The 20,245-nt window shown below is 34.6% G+C and overlaps 1 protein-coding gene across 3 annotated transcripts in view; it reads right to left on the minus strand.

The window, feature by feature from the left end:
* Positions 1-20,245, minus strand: part of LOC101742171 (hydrocephalus-inducing protein) — a 61,134-nt gene that overhangs the window by 5,508 nt on the left and 35,381 nt on the right. Inside the window, exons 42-75 of one of the 3 annotated variants that reach the window (XM_038010570.2) lie at positions 19,694-19,859; positions 19,082-19,213; positions 18,811-18,934; positions 18,568-18,736; positions 18,271-18,497; positions 17,999-18,198; positions 17,688-17,930; positions 17,103-17,285; positions 16,606-16,897; positions 16,249-16,497; positions 15,842-16,160; positions 15,586-15,728; positions 15,400-15,503; positions 14,953-15,319; positions 14,263-14,369; positions 14,006-14,174; positions 12,925-13,041; positions 12,738-12,837; positions 11,863-12,054; positions 10,957-11,146; positions 9,926-10,094; positions 8,927-9,219; positions 8,029-8,221; positions 7,457-7,678; positions 6,767-6,933; positions 6,490-6,677; positions 5,924-6,167; positions 5,481-5,661; positions 4,428-4,597; positions 3,654-3,786; positions 3,037-3,182; positions 2,056-2,191; positions 1,415-1,567; positions 710-877 (exon numbers count right to left, since the gene is read on the minus strand). In XM_038010570.2, the coding sequence (XP_037866498.1) occupies positions 710-877; positions 1,415-1,567; positions 2,056-2,191; positions 3,037-3,182; positions 3,654-3,786; positions 4,428-4,597; positions 5,481-5,661; positions 5,924-6,167; positions 6,490-6,677; positions 6,767-6,933; positions 7,457-7,678; positions 8,029-8,221; positions 8,927-9,219; positions 9,926-10,094; positions 10,957-11,146; positions 11,863-12,054; positions 12,738-12,837; positions 12,925-13,041; positions 14,006-14,174; positions 14,263-14,369; positions 14,953-15,319; positions 15,400-15,503; positions 15,586-15,728; positions 15,842-16,160; positions 16,249-16,497; positions 16,606-16,897; positions 17,103-17,285; positions 17,688-17,930; positions 17,999-18,198; positions 18,271-18,497; positions 18,568-18,736; positions 18,811-18,934; positions 19,082-19,213; positions 19,694-19,859 (6,356 nt within the window). The remainder of the gene's footprint in view (positions 1-709; positions 878-1,414; positions 1,568-2,055; positions 2,192-3,036; positions 3,183-3,653; positions 3,787-4,427; positions 4,598-5,480; positions 5,662-5,923; positions 6,168-6,489; positions 6,678-6,766; positions 6,934-7,456; positions 7,679-8,028; positions 8,222-8,926; positions 9,220-9,925; positions 10,095-10,956; positions 11,147-11,862; positions 12,055-12,737; positions 12,838-12,924; positions 13,042-14,005; positions 14,175-14,262; positions 14,370-14,952; positions 15,320-15,399; positions 15,504-15,585; positions 15,729-15,841; positions 16,161-16,248; positions 16,498-16,605; positions 16,898-17,102; positions 17,286-17,687; positions 17,931-17,998; positions 18,199-18,270; positions 18,498-18,567; positions 18,737-18,810; positions 18,935-19,081; positions 19,214-19,693; positions 19,860-20,245) is intronic. The other 2 variants (XM_062668275.1, XM_062668274.1) reach the window with 2 other exon arrangements.

Raw genomic sequence — 20,245 nt, forward strand, 5'->3', positions numbered from 1 at the left:
AAGATATTTGTATGATAAATATAAATGTCTTTTTCAGGTTTATGGGTGTATATTAAATATGTGTATGTGTATAATAAAAATCTTATATTTATTTCCGTTATCTGGTACCTGTAACACAAGTTCTTTACGAACTTATCACGGGACCAGTTAACGTGGTGTCACTGTTAGTAAATATTTATTTATTTATTTAGTTTAAGCCAAAGGTAATGGATAGCTGATACCGATTTGCTGCGCTTACAAATAATTTAATTTAAATATAGTCCGGTCAATTTAGACCAAATAATGAGAGTGAAGGTACATAAAATCCCACCAAGCGGAAAATCAGTAAAATTTTTGTAAGTAAAACTTTTATAACTTTTTGAATCGTCATATCTCAGAAACGGTGGCTCGTAGGAAAAAAAGTATTGATACATTTTTTATAGATCTACATGATCTACATCTAGATTATGATCTACAATTTTTGTCTAAGGTACTTTTATGATAAAACTTACCGTTTTGCTGAAAATCGCGAAATGCTCATTTTTTTGACTTTTGACCTTGAATAAAAAATCCATCCATACACGGCAATGATGGGGAGCTTTTAAATATTATTTATAATTATGTTTTGAACAATTTTACTGATTTTCAGCTTGTTGGGATTTTATGCACCTTCGAATGTCTAAATTAACTAGACTAATAAGATAGTTACGACAATTTAATACTGACTAACTTTCAATTGCATTTCGCATGCTTCGTAACAGACAAATATCCACCTGCACGTCGCCGCAGCTTCCCCCCAAACTTTGATAGTTTCAGGATGTTTTATTTCGTAGTAACCATCAAACTTATCCGGAATTATCTTAACTAACTCTGTTGAAACTGAATAAGATTCTGGAAACTACATAGGTAACATCACGTTAAGATTCATCAGTTTAATACATTTTTAATTTACTAAATCAGTCATTGTGGTTGAAACTAATTTTCGTAGGTTAAACGAATTTACTATTTTACCTGAAATAATATATATCTTCAAAATTTTATTTATTTATTACATTGACATTATTTAGTTAACGTAGGGTTATAATTGTTATACTTTTTTTTAAAACATGGCTAGGATTGAAAAAAATTTTTTTTAGATAATAAATGTAATTTTTTTATATTTTATTTATTGCTTAGATGAGTGGACGAGCTCGCAGCGCCCTTGTATTAAGTGGTTACTGGAGCCCATAGACATCTACAACGTAAATGCGCCACCAACCTTGAGATATAAGTTCTAAGGTCTCAGTATAGTTACAACAGCACCCCACCGTTCAAACCGAAACGCATTACTGCTTCACGGCAGAAATAGGCAAGGTGGTGGTACCTACCCGTGTGGACTCACAAGAGGTCCCACCACCAGTAAATTTTCATTGAAATATTTAAATAGCCAAAAAACCTCAGTAATATTATAAACGAGTAATTCTTCCATGTGCGAATCTTTAGCAGCCACTGTTATCTTTATTGTTCCATTCGGATTAGGGTGTGTTGCTGCTCCGACCAAACTGACGAACAAAGCGCTTTCACCGAGAGGCGAGAAAACAACCTGGCCCTGGCAAGGTGATAATGATGGATTAATGAAGCTGTTTAACACTCTTTGAATTCTATGCTCACCCTTAGCAATGGCGTGGCCGGGGGGGGGGGGGGGGGTCATAGTTATCAATTGCAAGGGCATCATGCCCCGGGGTCTACTCACAAAAGATGGATTTTTTTAAACTAATTTGTAGAAAATATGTTTTACATTTAGTGCTAGTGTAATAAAATAAATGTTAATTCGTAAATAAAAAGGGAGGGGGTGCTACAAAGGTATTGTGCCTCGGGCGGGCGGGAGTTTAGATCGTTATGCCACTGACCCTTAGGTGTATACTTCTCTAAATTATCAGCCTGATTTGTCACAAATTTCGTTGATCGGAGCTTTAAAAACGCATAAGAATAAATATGAATGTGTTAAATACACAACACAATATTTCTTACATAATTAATATATTTTTTTTTAAATATTTTAATGATTTCTCTAAGAATAGATTATTAATATCAAACCTCATGTTTTCCAATAGCCTTTGGTTTAAAATGTACCGGTATTTCAAAGGTCGAATTGGGCTCAACATTGAATTGCTTTAGAGTTTCAAATGGGCCACCAGATAGTTCCGACAAAACTAGCCACAGATCATCAGAACTAAAAGATACAAGACTTGTATGATTTAAAAGTTTACAACCTTTACTTGTATATATATTCTGAGTTTTCATAGATTTGTAATACCGGTCCCGCTATTTTAGAGCGAGAAAATCGATATTACTATTACAACTCTGTAATCGTAATATCGATTTTATAATATCGATATTAATACTATCGATGTATCGAATATTTTCGGCTGTGTACTCCAATAAACGTACAAAATAATACCGTACAGTACATGGCCCGTGAGCTCGAGTGCACAGATAAGAATAAGAATAGTTTAACTAAATTTTATTTGCAAAAACAAAGTCCTATTAAATTGCAAATAAAAAAACAGTTACTTTATGTATGTACAGTGTCAAAGAACGTAAGACGAGGACAAGTTACTTATAGTACTGCTGTAGTTTAATGAGGAATCAGTTTTCCTTTTAAAATTCAGGTAAATATTTATTCCCGGCTCAATTTTTGAAACAGTATTTTATCATGTTGTTTATATTGTTTTGGGTGGTATTGTTTAAGCTTATCAACCTCCGATACTTGAAATTTGAATACCTACATAAATCTTTCACGACAGAAATATGCGATGCGTACTGTTTTACGAAAGTCGAATTGAAAATGGAAAATCTACAATGTTTTGTCTTTAAAAAAATGTAATCATGTTATTGAAATTTTTTTATCTTTTTTTTTTATATTGGTACAAATTCAATAATAGAACTGAGCCGGAGATGAAAACAATTTAAGACAGTAGCTGCGTATCTTCAATTATTGAGTGCAATTTAATGTTAAAATACAGCAATTAAAAATAAAAATTGTTTTTATGTGTAATCAATAAACGCCTAACTCACGGATTAGTGACCACCACATATTCGGTCTGTAGCTCACGTACGGGACATTCCAAGTAAAGCGACTTGTTTTGAACATTCCCTATATCAACACAAGTCGCGTACAGTGCCAACTCTAGTGGCATGAAGTTTTCAATGTTACAGCTTGCCTGAAATGAACATAAAAAAAAAACAAAATGTGTGCAATTCACACGTGGTAGAAGTGAAACCTTCCAAAATTAAAATACAATTATCCTACGTCTTAAGTATATGTAAAATTTTGTCATTAGTAAATAATTGTAAGGTAGCGCCCTCTGTGAATTGATATTTTAATTTCACGTATAATCCTAAATTAAAATTCACTTCAAGAGCTTTCATACACACGTTAGTATTAAAAAATTAAGCATTAAGATATTGTATGACACTATTATGTAACTTACACAGAAAAGTTGGGGATTCCGTCATTTCGTTCCGACCGTTTTACAAAAGTAAACAAAATATTTCTCAAACACATAGAATCGTAATGTATTTTTATTTAACATATTCAGAATGAAAAGTTTTACGAAATACGTAATATTGGTTAGTTTTAGTGAAGGCAGACTTTAATAAATATGAATATAATAATATGATTAAAGACATACCCAAACTTTGATGAACGGATTGTGGTTGAGCGGTCTAAAAGTTATAGTGAATGTTACGTTTGTATGGGCCGCGATGTTTCCTTTTTGGGGGGAAATAGTAAATTCGTCAGACGTCAAAGGCTGCCACCAAAATCTAGAATAAGAGATTATATATTATGTGTGTTTTTTACTTTGATAATATAAAGACTCCGTAGAGCGCCTTGTCGTTCATGGCAAAGTAGAAGGCACCAGACCGCGTGGAAGGCTGCTCATGCGATGGACCGACCAGGTCAAGTCGCCAGTTGGCGGCTGTTTGCATGAGTGTATCGGGCTCATTACAAACCGGGAGGAGTAGTGATTGCTCGTGAGGCGCATAACATCTGCCCACAGCAATGATGCTGATTGACGACCACAACCGCTCTGACAAGAGTGATACGACAAAGGCAAAATAATAGTTATGATGTTAAATATACAATTATACACTATTAGAACGAATTAGGAAACAAAAAAAACTCCTTAATATTTAAAAGTCTCGTACCGAGAATAAGCATGTTGTTGCTTCCTGTCTGGTGTTCAGGTATTTTGGTAAAAACCTTTTCCATTGCAATTTTCAAGTTTCAAGCAATCAAACATATCGTACGAGTGCATATATTTTTTAAATTTTGCCGCTATTAAGTTTTTGATAAACCATAAACCACATGTTGCGAGGGTTAGGTACGAAAATAAATAAAGGTTGCTTGCAACATAATGTAGAAATAGGTGTAATTCAGTACCTTCCATCCTTGTAAATCTTACCTAGCACCAAAGTCCCCTTTATTCAACAGCATAACTTTCAATACTTTACAGCCTCGTTTACGTACTCGCCCAAATTGTAATGAATTTTGGCTCAAACAAAGACTCATGCCCGTTGCGCTTCCGCTGAGTCGCACCAGGGGCTTTTCGAATTCAAGAACTTTCATGTTCAACTGAAGCAGAAATGGAAAAATAATAGTCTTCTATTTTTTAGTTGGATTTTCTATAAAAGCGTATTTTGTTAGTTTTTTTAAACTATTATTTATTATAAACTGAAGATTCAATTAAACTAAATTTAGGAAGAGGGTGTAATAGCCTATTACATTTCATAATACAGTGGAAATCAGATGAAAATGTTTGATTAATGAAGTGGGAACAAGATATACATATTATGTGGCCAGAGTCTATTTTTTATTGATTCGTACGAGGCTCTTTCTAAGATCAATAATATGTATAAAAGATTACATATAGCCTATATAGCTATTAAATGACGAGTGACTAAAATAAAAATAAAAAACCCACACAGACATCATAAATATCAAAAATAGTATACATAAATTAAAACATATAATTACGTTTAAGTAATATAATTAGTTAGGTTACCTTTTTAGCTAATGTAGATATTATTATAAAAAAATTGAACAATTAATAATAATGTATAATAAGCGAAATAATTCTTTAATTTTTTTTTTGTAATTTTATGAACATGAAAATATTAAGGCTGTTATTAAAGAGAACACAGTCTAGACTTATATTTTAAACATAAAGCTGCCTTCGTAAAACACTCATGGCCAAACTCGGGGGTTACGTGCAATGTAGTACTTGTGTATGTATTAAGCCCACTGAGTTTCTCGCCGGACCATCTCATTGGGTCGCGTTTCCGATCCCGTGGTAGATTCTGCGAAGCACTGCTCACTAGGGTTTGTGTTTCAGCCTCATGAGCTCACCTACTAGTTAAGGTTACGCTGATATGGTCTGTCTAGACCATCAGCTTAGGTAGGAAACAAAAGAAAAAAAGTATGTATTATGTAACTACGTATTTATTTAAGCACAAACCTGGACGCTTAATGAACTAATCATTCCAAGTGGCTTAAATTGAATCTTGAGAGGTATTTTTCGATGCGGCATTATTTTGCATTTATTTGGTATAACTTTTAAAGAAGATAAAGCATTTTGTATGTCCATAGCAATTTGATTAGTAACAATGTCATTTTTGTGGTCCTGAAGCATCTTTCCTCTAAATTTTTAAACAAAATATACGTAAGTTGGTTGTAAGGATTTAATTTAATGTGAATCATTCAATACAGTGGTAATAATCCAAACAAATCAATATCCAGCAGTGTCAACAAATGATTTACAAAACTGATTTTTTATTAATTTCGAATCAAATAATAAAAGTGTATTGGATCGTTTGAATTATTATCACAATGAGGAAATAGCATCATTAATGTATTCTCATTAGTGTTTAAATGTTGCAGTTAAATAATTTGAATTGATACCTAGATGGGCCCGCATCTGCCTGAATATTCGTGTTACTGGGACTAAGGCACACGCTAGTTATCTGAGAGATCGTCGTGTTATCCACAACGGGATACATATCTCTGAATATAAAACTGGCATCGATCGGGATTTTACTGTGGTTCATTACTTCTATTCTACGAATTATTTTCTCCCCAAGCTTAACCGGTCCAAGATCGAAACTCTTTTGGCACCCTTCGTAGAGATCGAATAATAAAGGCACACCTACGAAATTGAAGTAACATTTAAATATTGTTACAAATCAGGTAATAATGAATTTACGATCCGCCATGACCCACCCACAACCGTCGGGCCAGTAGTCAGGGCCATTAACCCCAGTGCAATCCAGTCAATCAACAAATGTATGAAGAGCACATGTTTTTTAAGCTTTTAAAAATAAAATCATTCCAGTCTTAACTAAAACTGTACAAAGTTACAACTCAATCGACGTATTGCAGACGAGCGCACAAATTCCGAACCCAAACATTTGCCATATTCAATTTCGATGAAAATAACACAAATATATGTGTTAAAATTAAATATTCACCTTCTCCTTTAATGGTAACGACTTCTTCAACGAGAGAATTTACCCAGAATTGTAATTTAAACTCATATTCTCTGACTTGTTTCGGTCTGAAGAAAATGGCTATCTTTAATCTTTGATTTGCTTCAACGCAAGACACTTTGGGATAATCGACGTATAACTCCGGTAAATTGTTGAAATTCAAATCAATGCTGTCATTAAAATAATAAGAAATGAATTAAGCAAAACGTACAAAAATAAAATAAAAATTTCTATACGGATAACATATTAATTTACATACGTCAAAGGGGTTTTATCGTTGTTACAAAAGGCTATATTTTTCTTGTATGTACTGTCTGGTGCATTCACGAAACATTTTCCAAAATCGTAATCCATACACGTGAAATGGTACAAGGGCTTCTCGATTTCAGCATATAAAAATATATTATATTCTGGACCATCAGAAATCTGTAAACAAATCAATTGATCTGATATTTGAGCCGTATTTCAACTACAATATATTTTTTTAGCATCACTTAAATCAACGACGAGCTCACAGACAGACATAGTAACAGGAATGCCGCTACCCCAATGAGCTTAATATTATTTATTAAACTCTTAGTTACATTCTTAATGGACAAAAAAAAATCCCTTAAAACCGTATTAAAAGGACACGGTAGGAAAGGTAACACGGTTGTTTCGCAACAAAACTAGGCAGATTGGTTATACCAATAGAAACCATATTTCATACCATACTCTTTACCCTTATGCCAATACGAAGGCTTTTGAGTAGCCTAACGTACTAGGGGTGTCGGTACGGTGCCGGTATTCAGTAAAATAGTTCGTGGAGATAATCCTTTATGTTCCCGGCATGCCTTCGAAAAAGCGATAGCCTACGTCAATGGCTTCGCTAGCCACTGACATTCCTTAAAAAATTACTTTCAGTTATTGCAAAAATCAACATATCAATAATAACATTAGTTTCACTAACAAATAATGTAACAGGGAATGCCTGAACCGGGACTTGTTTTAGTGTGAAGTACAGGACGCACTCAACCTCGCCACTCGGAGTTACGTGACCACACTTAGGTTCTACGGTGACTTGTAGATACTTCTTGACGGCCCTCGTATCATAACGCCAATCGAAAAAGAAAGTTGCGGAGCCATCGTTTTTTATAGTGAACGGTACTGTTCTTTCATACGTCGACGCAGTCTACGGACATAATGGTATACGGCTACATTATAAATGGAAAGGCTAAAAAATTGTAAAATTTACACTTGGTTGATTTTTTTTTATTCCTTATATGGGTGGACGAGCTCACAGCCCACCTAGTGTTAAGTGGTTACTGGAGCTCATAGACATCTACAGCGTAAATGCGCCACCCACCTTGAGATATAAGTTCTAAAGTCTCAGTATAGTTACAACGGCTGCCCCGCCCTTCAAACCGAAACGCCTTACTGCTTCACGGCCGAAATTGGCTACCTACCCGTGCGGACTCACAAGAGGTCCTACCACCAGTCAAAATATAAACCATCGTTATAATTACGTAAATAGGTGATTACCTGATCCAAATATATTTTAGTTAACGCATCATTGTTCAAAATGTGTTCGTTCCCAATCAAATAATACGTTACTTTAGGTTTTATTTCATAGCTCAGCGCATTCACGCACAAAGTCAAAAACTTTTTCAAGTGAGTCACGCTACAGAATAGCTTGAACGATAACGGACCGTCCAATATCGGAGTGTAGATTATTCTGTAAAATAAACGACGAGCAATATCAAAGGTCTATCCAGGGACGTCTTAAATTAGGCTGGGGCCCTTGGGCACACAAGAATTTGAGGCCCTTTTGGAAAGTAAAAAAAGCGAATTATAATAACATTTTTTTACTGAGTATGACCATTTATTATAGGTAATCAAATACGGTATGATATAATATGTCATTAATGATATTAGAATGCTGCTGGTTTTTTGGTTACGATCACGATAATGGAAACCGAATAAATGTGTGAGAGAAATTGACGGTCCTTAGGGGCCCCCTGAGAATGGGGGCCCTGAGCACGGGCCCCGTGTGCCCTTATGGTAAAGACGGTATCGGGTCTATCTATCTATCTCTAAGTAGATAAAAGGATATGGGCCACTCTCCATACATTGCACGGCCCACTAAACGAAGTTCAAGGACAGTAATGAAATTAAGTTTAAATAACAGCTTATATATCCCTTTTATTATAAACAAATTAAAATCAATATTGTTCATGGGGATACAGATTTATTTAAAAAATAAGATAATATTTTTAGGTTACCTATATCATATGATTTGCTGTCAATACACTTACACTTTAACATCATCATCAGCTTAAATATTATTTATATTACTATACCTTGTAACACAGACATACATTCGTGTCTTTGAGAGCACATGGCCCATGTCCTTTGTCGCATAGATTATTGTTCTACTTACTTAATAGGAGTTTCGGACATTGGTTTCATGATCCCGCACGCGGGTTCAACGACAACTGGAGTTTTTCCAGAGTCGTTGCACAATGAATCACCTTTAAATTCGAATTTCAAACTTTCGTTTTCATTGTTTTGTAATATCACAATGTCGGTTTTCGTGAAGCCAACCAGTGAATTTTTAATGACCAGAATCGTGGGTACAAATACAACGTCTGGTTCTCTGACAGTGCCGACTATGAGTAAGTTCATGACGAGATTTCGTGACGGTATCAAGAATTTCCATTGTGATTCATAAACCTTAAAATGTGAAATAAACATTTCAAATATTGTGTTATTTAGATAGGGATTAATGAACTATTCGAAATTGGGTATCCATGATACGAACAATATATTTATAGTAACAATAAATCTACGATTGGAAATCATTTCAAAATACATGTTTAAATATCAAATCATTCTCTTTATATTATAAAATAGTTCAGGATGCACGATTGGAGTTCTACAAAAGTCAGATTACTAAACTCGGGAAATGTATCGTTTAAATATATTGTCACTTTTATTCAGTCCATGAATTTCAGTTTAATTTTTATCTAACAATTTTCTGTTTTTGTGTACTTATATGAGTATTCTGCTATATTCTTTGTACGAGGAGCACTGCTGCTTGAGATACACGTTTTATCACCTAGTTCAAGCACAGATGCAAATTATGATTGTGTTTCTACTTCTATGTTAACAATAAATAAATAAAAATTAAAATAAATAAAATCACTTGTTCACAATATACCTAAAACTTATTTCTCATTTATAACATTGCCGGTGTCCGATATCGTGTAATAAATACATAGGGTTTTCTTAACTTGGTACTCAGGTTTTCTTAACTTGGTACTCAGATGATCGAACTAAACTTTTTTATTTGATTTAATTGATTTAAAATAACGTGAAGTTTAAAAATAGTGCAGTGCATTAAATATTTAGGTTACAACTGTGTTATAAAGTTAGTTACCCCCGGCTCTGTTGGTGAAAATGTAAACGTCACGTCTGCTAGTGTACCACCCTCGATGTATCCTTTTAATTTATTACAGTGAACGGGGACGAGTTCTGCGCTGTCAGACTGAACCATTTCAAATATAAACTCGTAAGGTTCATTCGTTGGATTAATTACGTTGAACGATCTAGGACATTCAGATTATTACCTCCGTATTCTTTATAAAAAAAAACAATATTTTAAAAAAGCTAATAAAATACGGATTTACAGAAAATCCAATTAAAAAATAGAAAATAATTTTTAATAAATTTGAATTAAAAATAGTGTAAGAAAAAATGATTTTATTGTAAAAAAAAGCGTGGGGTGCATCTTATTTGTTTTTCGTTTTTTAGCTGAATTTCTATTTAAAAATTTTTTTTTTCCCATTTTTATAAATATTGAATTGTCATCGTTCCTTAATAAGTATACCAAATTTCGAGTTGATCCGACGTTTTGAAGGGAGTTAAAATCATGTTCAAAGATTCCGTTACATACTCACATACATACGTCTGAAGCTAATAAAAGCGTATTAAAAAGTAACTAAGTATGTTCCGTCTAATATTTAACTTAAGAGGGTTTTACTTTTTTCTTGATAGCAAAAACGAAAATGGTGATTCGAGTTTTGTCCTAAATTATTACGTTACATTTTCATTTTAACGGTTACGTGCAAGTCCCATAAGTGGTAAAAGTGCCAAATTAACATATTCTACGACCATAGGGCCTATCCGACCCCCCTAGAGACTGTTAAGCAGTAAGAGATGACACTACTATTACGGGCTCAAAGTAACCACCAGTGTCACATGCAAACTTTACGAGTAATAGCCGGAGGATTATGTAAGAATCTCTGACTACAAATAACACTTTACATGGGACCAGCGCTTGTCATGAAAAAATTTTGACATTGAGATACTGCATTGGCGTCGTTACTGATTTGCCAGAACATGAGCTCATGAAAATCTGCACTTGTCTTACTTAATTGAAAGAACAAACTATTTAAAACTTGCGAATACTTTTTGTAACATCCGGATCCTAGTACATTAAATTCCAGTACGGCTGTATGTGGAGGCAGTACAACGCTACCAGGTTTCCTTCTGTCTGATGTTAAATAGTTACTTTCTTCTATGTCGAGATGACAAAACGGTACCAGTGAATCGGCTATGATCTTGCAAGACACGTTCTGATCGTATGGATCCAAATTATCTAACGAAAATATTATCAGTAATTTCAATTATTCAATTCAATTTTTCAATTCAAATTCAATTCAATTATCCAATTATTTAATTCAGTTATAGCCACTCTAATGTAAACTCGAAGTGCTATTATTTACATGCAGTCGAACTTACGTTAAGCGGCTATAGAAGCCAGAAACATGCCACAGTTTTTTTTTTAACTGCCTAAGCTGATAGCCTTGAGAGGCTATTTCAGCGAAACCTTAACTAGTAGGTGAGCTCACGGGGCTCAAACCTGACGACGTTGCTAACGCGAACCCTAGCAAGAGCCGTGCTTCGCAGAATCTACCACCGGATCGGAAGCGCGACCCACTGAGAAGATCCGGCGAGAAACTCAGTGGGCTGTATCTGAGGGTCATGCCACAGTGTGACATAGAGCTATAACGCAAAAGAGGCGAAATAGCTTAAATGGCATTCTCCAACGGATGTCTAATAAGAAATGCGTTGAAGAAACTTGCGTTTCTCTATGCGCATACGATACGATTGCGTTAGAAATAGCCAGGTTTAAGGTAAGAAGTTAGGTAAGAAAATAACTGAGGGTACCGCTACTACTAATGAGTGATAGGAAAGTAGTTGTCCGGAAGTTGAGAACGCGTGTCAGTATCTTCTAATTAACAACAGATAATAATAATAATTAAATTTAATATTTATTTCTTGTTTTTAGTACATTTAACTTAAAATATTTACCAATTGTACTCCTTAACCTCACTTTGTACTTAAAAGCTTCAAAAGGAGAAAATGTAATTCTGAACTGCCTTATCTCACTCGGCTTCAAACATTCCTTATCAGGTTCGACTTTAAACGGTAAATCTACTTCAAACCAGGTGTCCACGCTTTGTCTGTCGTCATTTTTACTAAACAATGTCTCTTTACTTGGCACTGAAAATAGGTAATTTGTAGTGTCTATGGTAATTTGTAGTGTAGTAGTGTCTATAGGCGACAGTGATCCAATAGCCAACAGATTCACTGCAGGCCTATCTACCTGCTTAGGTAACAAACCGGATAACCGGACAATGTCTATTTATATATCACTAGCTGACCCGGCAAACTTCGTAGTGCCTCAATCGATAAATAAAAGACACATCAAGGGGACACATCAAAGGAAAAACAAAATTGTTTGTTTTTATATAATTCCGAGCTTTTTTATATTTTCTCATCTTTTAAACCTTCCCTGGACTTCCACGAATAATTCAAGACCAAAATTAGTCAAATCGGTCCAGCCCTTCTCGAGTTTTAGCGAGACTAACGAACAGCAATTCATTTTTATGTATAGCGATATATATTTTAGATTGATAGATTAACGGCTTTATAATATGATAAACGGGCGATATAAAAAGAAAAATAATGTAGCTGTGGTACAGCAGTGAAAAGCATACAGTATAATACGTCATTTTTTTTATTTCCGTTAGGCAGACGAACATACGTTCCACCTAATGGTGAGTGGTTACCGTTCCTCGTGGACATCAGCAATCCCAGGGGCAGAGCCAAGCCGCTGCTTACCGCTAAATATCAATATACATAACTATCAAGGTATATTTCCATCATTATTTTAAAACACTTACATTTTTCTTGGTCTATATTAGGTAGTTCGTTTCTGTTCATTGCATTGTACTCATTAAAACTATCATCGACACTAACATTGTTTGTATCTTCTTCAATTATCTAAAATTTCAGATTATAATAATTTCAATGTTAAAATAAAAAAAATCAATAAATCATTAAAGATCATAAAACTATAACAGATTTTACCGATCCGCAAACATTATCGAAAACTCTTAATGGAAATTCATCGTCAATTTGAAAGGTCCAAGCTATCTTCATAAGTACATTCCCTACATTTTCAACCTCGAAGTCTATGGTTCTGTTCTAAAAATATATAAATGTAAATACATTAACAAGTTAAAATGTACAATTTTAATATTACAATCTTAGCTCTTAATATTTTTAACTCTTTTCTCGCTTCGGTTTCCTTAATGCAGAGGGTCGTAACCACCTCCTCGCAACAAGAGTTAATTGTGGACCACTACGAGTGGACCACTCTACTTTTTTTAACAGCTTCTATGGATGGACGAGCTCACGGCCGAACTGGTGTTAAGTAGTTACCGGAGCCTATAGATATCTAAAACGTAAATGTCGCCACCCACCTTAAAGGCTTCGTCAAACAGAACGCGTAATTAGCGCGCGTCAGAGCGCTACGCTATGACGCCGAGATGTATTGTACTACTACTATTATACCGTCAAACAGAGCGCCAGCGCTATGAGCGCTATAGCGCTGGCGTTAGTTTAGCGCTCTGACGCGCGCTAAGTACGCGTTCTGCTTGACGAAGGCTTAAGACATGAGTTGTAAGGTCTCACTTTTAACAGTACAACGGCTGCCTCGCCCTTCAAACCGAAACGCATTTCTACTTCACGGCAGAAATAGGCAGGGTGGTGCTACATACCCGTGCGGTCTCAGAAGACGTCCTACCACCAGTAATTACGAAAACTATAATTTTGCGGGTTTGATTTTTATTACACACGATGTTATTCCGAAGTCAATCGTGAACATTTGTTAAGTACGTATTTCAATGGAAATATTGTTACCTGCCGGCGGGATTCGAACACCGGTGCATCGCTACATACGAATGTACCGGACGTCTTATCCTTTAGGCCACGACGGCTTTGTCCCTATCTGCCGTCGAGTGTAGAGCATCGTGGACTGTTGTGTCGAGAGTAGTGCGGATGTAGTCAGTCAACCGTGTTCAGCTTCCACCTCGTGGTTTTTTTCCTACCACTTTTTAACTATACCTTTATTAATATAATTTAACCGTCGATAATAATAAAGTCGTACTTGGTATATGAAGGTATCCGGTAAAACATATTCTTCATTCAATGAACATGCATATTTCGTATATTCGGTAATCGCTGAATAAATAACTACCATATTTATTTCAGAAAAATAGTCACTAGTTAAGGTTGGCTGTTCTTCTAAAACGACTTCTAGTCTTTCATTGACGCTTCTAAAATTATACCAAACAAATTAATATTTGTAATTACTAATGAAAATTTTTAGATAAAAAAATAACTAGATATTAGTTAGGAACGCACATATTTTGGTCAAACAATGTTATAGTTTGGCGGTTATCCCATGTGGCACCGTTTAGATCACCTAGTGTATCATCGCTTATCACTGTCAGGGTACAATGGAAGACTTCCTGCAATAAGCAAGTTGACATATTTGACATAAAAATAGACCGTGATTCATTATGACTTGCAATAAATAAATAAATATTGCTTAGGTGGGTGGACGAGCTCACAGCTCACCCGATGTTAAGTGGTTACTGGAGCCCATAGACATCTACAACGTAAATACGCCACCGGTGGGTGGCGTATGTAAGGTGTTGAGTATAAGTTCTAAGATCTCATTATAGTAACAAAGGCTGCCCTACCCTTCAGACCTGATATGATTGGAAACAAAAAATAAGAACACGGAAGTAATGTATACTGTTTTTAATTTTACGCTAAATGAGAGGGCACTGCTTTAAATTATCGTGACGATTAGCATGCGCATTTCTAAAATTCAGTTCGGGTAAAAGGGATAGAACGTGTTTTTTTTTAATTCCTATCAAAAAGCTATAATATTTACTTCTATTTCCATCAATTTTATTTTTTGTTATCTATGTTCTTTGATTGAACTTGATTACTCAACAAACGATTTTAATAAAGACTGTATTCAACTCCCCTATTTTTAGTTTTACTTTAACGTAATTTACACAGAATCTCAATTCCTTCTCTTACCTTTTTAATAACAACTGGTTGTCCAGCAAAGAAAATTATTTCCAAATCTTTCTCTTCGCCAGGCGAAATATAACCAACTGATGGTTTTACCACAATATAATCTACTTTATCCCAAATAAATTTATAAACTTTTTCCGAATTGTTTATCATGATGATGGATCTCTTTTGTAATGAACACAATTCACATCCACCAAAATCTAAGACATACTTTAGACATGCGTTTTGTAAGCTACATTCACTTTGCTTCGTAGAGCCTACTGACACTCGTTTAGTTTTTCGTGTTTCTAGCTGTTTAGATTTCTTTTTATCGACAGGAGCACTGCGGCTTTTTTTTCGACTATCCATAGTCGATACTGTTGACATTGTCCTGCCGATTAAATGCGAGTTTTAACTTTAAATCCCAATATAGTTTGTGAAATGATAAAAATTAATAACATGAAATTTTACCCGTCACCGGAATATCGATAAGTTTCTAAATCTGTATCCATCGGCAGCATTTCTATGCCCATTAGTATTACGTCTTCCATAAAGGATTCACCTTCACATAAGACCTAAACGAATTTAATTAACAACAGACTTGAAATAAAAATTATGTACACTATGTTAGCGGTGAAAAACAAATTTTCAAATTACCGTGAAATATTCATAAGGATTGTCTACAATAGTCAGTTTCACGTCGCAACTAATCTTGCCTTTTTTTAGTGGGTTATAATTAACGTTAATTGTAGCAATTTCTTCAGGTTTCAATGTTATAATCATTGTTAGATTCGATTTGTCTAAAATTATTATTAACACAGGTATAGATTATATGTATTAAAAGAAGGTAGACATTAATTAGCTTTTGATTGCATACTAAATTAAAAAAAATTTGGCAACAACTGCACTTTACCGTAATTTTCAATCACATCGATTTCTTGATCTGCTGCAGTCGATAACCAGAACACTGGTCGTAGGTCATGCTGTTGTTCTATGATCTTCAAAACAACAACGCTTATTACAGTGCTAACATTTTTAAAACGAATGACTTTAGTATTAATCGACCCTAGACAGGTAACTGGAAATGTTAAGAGCGCAATCCTGTTTTGCCTTAACAACGGTGCTACAATTTTTATTCTGGGTATAACCCCTTCGCCTATCAAACAAATCCGAAACGATTGTTCTTGGTTTTCTAACAGTTTAAGTTTTATCTCTAATACTGCCCGGTATTCCTAAAAAATAAATATGAAAACGATAAATTGACGAATATAAGGAAGCAAATTAGAAATATTTCACAAATAACAATAAATCTCACAATACCTGAAGAGCTTTCGGCCTAAATATTATACCAAGCTTTTTATGAGTCAATGGTTCGATGTGGGTTTCATATTTATCTAAGGAGAATATCGTATTGTCCGTATTCGACTGGTATTGTAATTTCATTGTTAACGCACAAGCAACTAGACCACTGTTAGACAAATCTAATGCAGCAGTGAAACTAGTGTTCACTGTTACACTGAAGAAATGTAATGTTACTGAATTTTCGACAAACACACAATGCGCTGTATACTGAAAAGAAGAAAAGGAAAGACAAAACATTTTATGTACTCAGCCATATATACATAGTAGCATAGTAGTCCATACTACAACTTACAACATAGTAGCTTATGTGCATACCTCGGGAACTTTATATTCAGATAAGTCTCTTACAATTAAATGTTCTCTAAAAGTAGTCTCTATATTCCAGATATCTAAAGTCGGCATTGCTCCAGTCCCAACTAGTTTTAATGGCACTCCCTGTGCCTCTGCTGGGCAAGTATCGCTGATTATAAAACTAATGGTTTCTTCGAATTTTTTGGCTGCAGTCGCCAAAAATTGTATTTGAATCGTTTTACTTGTACCGGGTGCAAGAAGATTGTCGTCGTTCATTATCAGAAAATTTCCACATTTCATTGGAGGATTTTTTATTCTGGTCAAAAATTAAATTTAAGTTATTCTGTTTTTTAGAAGTAAATAAGATCTCCAATGGGAACAAACACATAATAATAGGTTATACAACTCTTAATGTTATCTAAAACATGATTTGTAATACTGATGTAAAGTAGTAAATGCTTATGAAAGAATTATGAGATACAACTAGTAACATGAACAAAAGTGCCATTATGAAGTCATACTTGTTGTCTTTGCCTTTTGTTGGAAGTTGCTGGACTGCGGGATCCAGCTGGTACTGAGATGGCAGCACGATTTCATACGTAAAGGGACATTTACTGGTATTGTTCAATATTACTTCTCTCAAAACGCCACTACCAACTGGTATTATGTGGAAATTTAACTCACCCAGTGGAAACAAAGTGAATCTAAAATATAAACGAAACTAATTTGTAGAAAGACGATGAGAAATTGCTTGTAATAACTTGAATATCATGAGAGGTATTTGGTATTATTAAGTAATATATGAGTCGTCTATTATCAAAGGTGGCAATCTGTGCATTTGGACAAAAAAATGTTATTGATATGTCAATACAGATTGATTTGAATATAATCGTCTCCTTCAAAGAATACGGTTCAAAACCTGCATTAAATAAAGGTTAATACTTAACCTGTTATTTATCTAAGATGTCGTTCAGAAGAGTTTTGTGACTGCCAATGGAATACAAAGTCAATAATTAGTTTTTCTGATTTACCAATAATTGTCCAAAAGTCACATTGCCGGCTTTGATAATAGTCGACTCATATTAGAGTAGGGATAGGATGCTTACGTGTTGTAAAACGATGCGATAGTAACACAAACTGGAAACTTGGCAACAACGACTTGGCTTTTACTGCTATCAAGTAGCGTGCAGATGTACGCGGGCTCTTTTACAAGATTTACAGAAGTTGAAGGGGTACATTCAAATTCTAATGAAATAAGCTTTAAAGTTGGTGGAATAACGCCACACTCCGGCTCGACTTCGAACGACCGCAGCAAAGAAGGTTCCGGAAAATTCTTGACCTTCTTAAGTCTTAAAACAAATTTAATTCATTAATAAGAATCGCCACGATTGAATTTAAATTTATATAAGAGACATACTTGTAATAAATACTATATTTTCCGCGATTCAACAGATACATTTCTCTCACGACAGTCGAATTGACTTTTACGTTGCCGTAGTTTAGGAAATTCTCTGAAGGATTTTCGTAAGCGCAATCCACCATTACGTCATAGCATTCGGCCGATAAATATATGCTATCCACTATCATGGGTTCTCCGCGACCTTCTTCGTCGTAAATCTGAAAAATATTGCTATGTGCAAAAACAGTCATCTTTCAGAACGTGCCTGAAGCGTGAAAATTGTAACTCACATCGATTATTAGTTGTTTGTGTGAAATGACGCCAACACTACAAGCTATATACGTCACCGGCACAACTTGGTTATCTTGCCTGGCGATTATACCGGATGTACGTGCTATAATGAAATCTTTTAAAAACTCTTGTGCGTTTCGTATCTTCCACATTATAGGCAAAATAGAATCGTTTCTTACAATAAACCTGTCATCTTCACGCCGATACAGTAAATGTTTTCCGTATTCTAGAACAGTTGAAGGATATGTGTTAATTTGTTTCAGCTGCATAAATTTGACGTTTTACTCGAAACTTACCAATTAATTTATTCAGTGGCAATATTTCAACGGAAGGCAAAACACCACTACACGATATGTTTACTGCTATCACTTCAGGGTTATCTTTGATGCAAAATAGCAGTACACTGTTATATGTTCCTACTTCATTAGGAGCCGCTGAAATAATCACAGTTTCGCGACATCCAGGCTATAAATAAAATCAAAAATGAAACAAACTTAAAACTTTCCAGAAACAATTTGAGCAAGATATTAATATTGTACCTCTAATCGAATAAATTGTTTGTTTATTTGAAAAACACTAGTTTCTTCCAAAAATTCTATATCCACGTCTGCGGTTATTAATGATGAATTTCGGAGACAAATTGTGTATTCTTCTTCGTAAATTCTGTATGGAAATATCTTTTGTTGTTTAAATAAACTACGTAAATAATTGTTATTCATGTATAATTAATAATACTAACTACTATACATTAAACTGTGACAATTATAATTCGACAGAACATCAACTGATATTTTTTATACTGAATTATACCTATTATTTCCAATGAAAATTGGTCCAAATTGAAACATTTTAAGGTCATCCAAATAAGTCTTTTTATAGATTGTATCGTCCATAGTTCTTCGAATAAAATTTTGGAACATCTTTTTAGGTCTAGTATCTAGTCTGAAAACCAAAATGAACGTAGGTGATTAATAATGATGTTAAAATCAATGAAATCGAAGCCTATTGTTATTTCACTATATTCATGAGCTAACAAAAACAAGACTTAGATTTTATTTCCCCATTATTAAAAAACGTTCTACTGATAACTATTTCTAGATTAAAACGCAATTTATCTCTGTCTCGTATTTGAAGCTATATGACAATGGAAAATACAACATTCTGTAACTATTTCCATATAATACCATGTTTGTATAAAATCGTCGTAGCCTCAATTACTCAATACAATGAAATGACATCGTGTCACAAAAATCAAACGTGTAAAATTTGAAAATTTGCAGAATTACTTGTTTGTTCTAGATCGTATTTGTAGCCTACATGGGTAAGTATCACCATACAAATATATCTTCATAATTCACTCAAAAGAAAAGTAATATTTTAACTGTTTTAGTTATGAATGAACAGCGCTCGTTTTGAAGTTACCTAGGCAAATCGCATATTCCTCGAACTTTGATCGTTACCCTCGATTCAGGCCACCCGCTTACTTCGACGAAGCGTTTCACGCTAAAATTACCTTCTACGTGTGGACTGAACGAGTATTTGCATCTAACTAGGTCACCGGGCTGCAGAACTAGACGCCCGCCAGGCGCTGCAAAAACAATAAAATTCTCACTGATCTCTATCATACATCCAACAGCATTATAAAATTTAAATAATGTGTTGTGCACAAAATTTCACTCGAGCACTCTCATCATCATTCTCCTGCCCTTCTCCTAATCACCTGGGAGCAGCGCAATATGTTTTCTCCTTCCATACTTCTCTATCATATACAATTTCTTCGCTCACTCCCCTCTTACACATATCGTCTTTCACGCAATCCATCCATTTCTTCTTAGGTCTACCACTTACTCTATAGGCTTCCACATTCATAGTTAACACTCGCTTACCAACCTCATTGTCGTTTTGTCTCCTCACATGTACATACTATCTCTCTATACACAGCTTATATTGATAATTAACACACTACCTTTTTAA

This window comes from Bombyx mori, chromosome 4 (assembly GCF_030269925.1).
Source record: "Bombyx mori chromosome 4, ASM3026992v2".
Classification (NCBI taxonomy): Eukaryota; Metazoa; Arthropoda; class Insecta; order Lepidoptera; family Bombycidae; genus Bombyx; species Bombyx mori.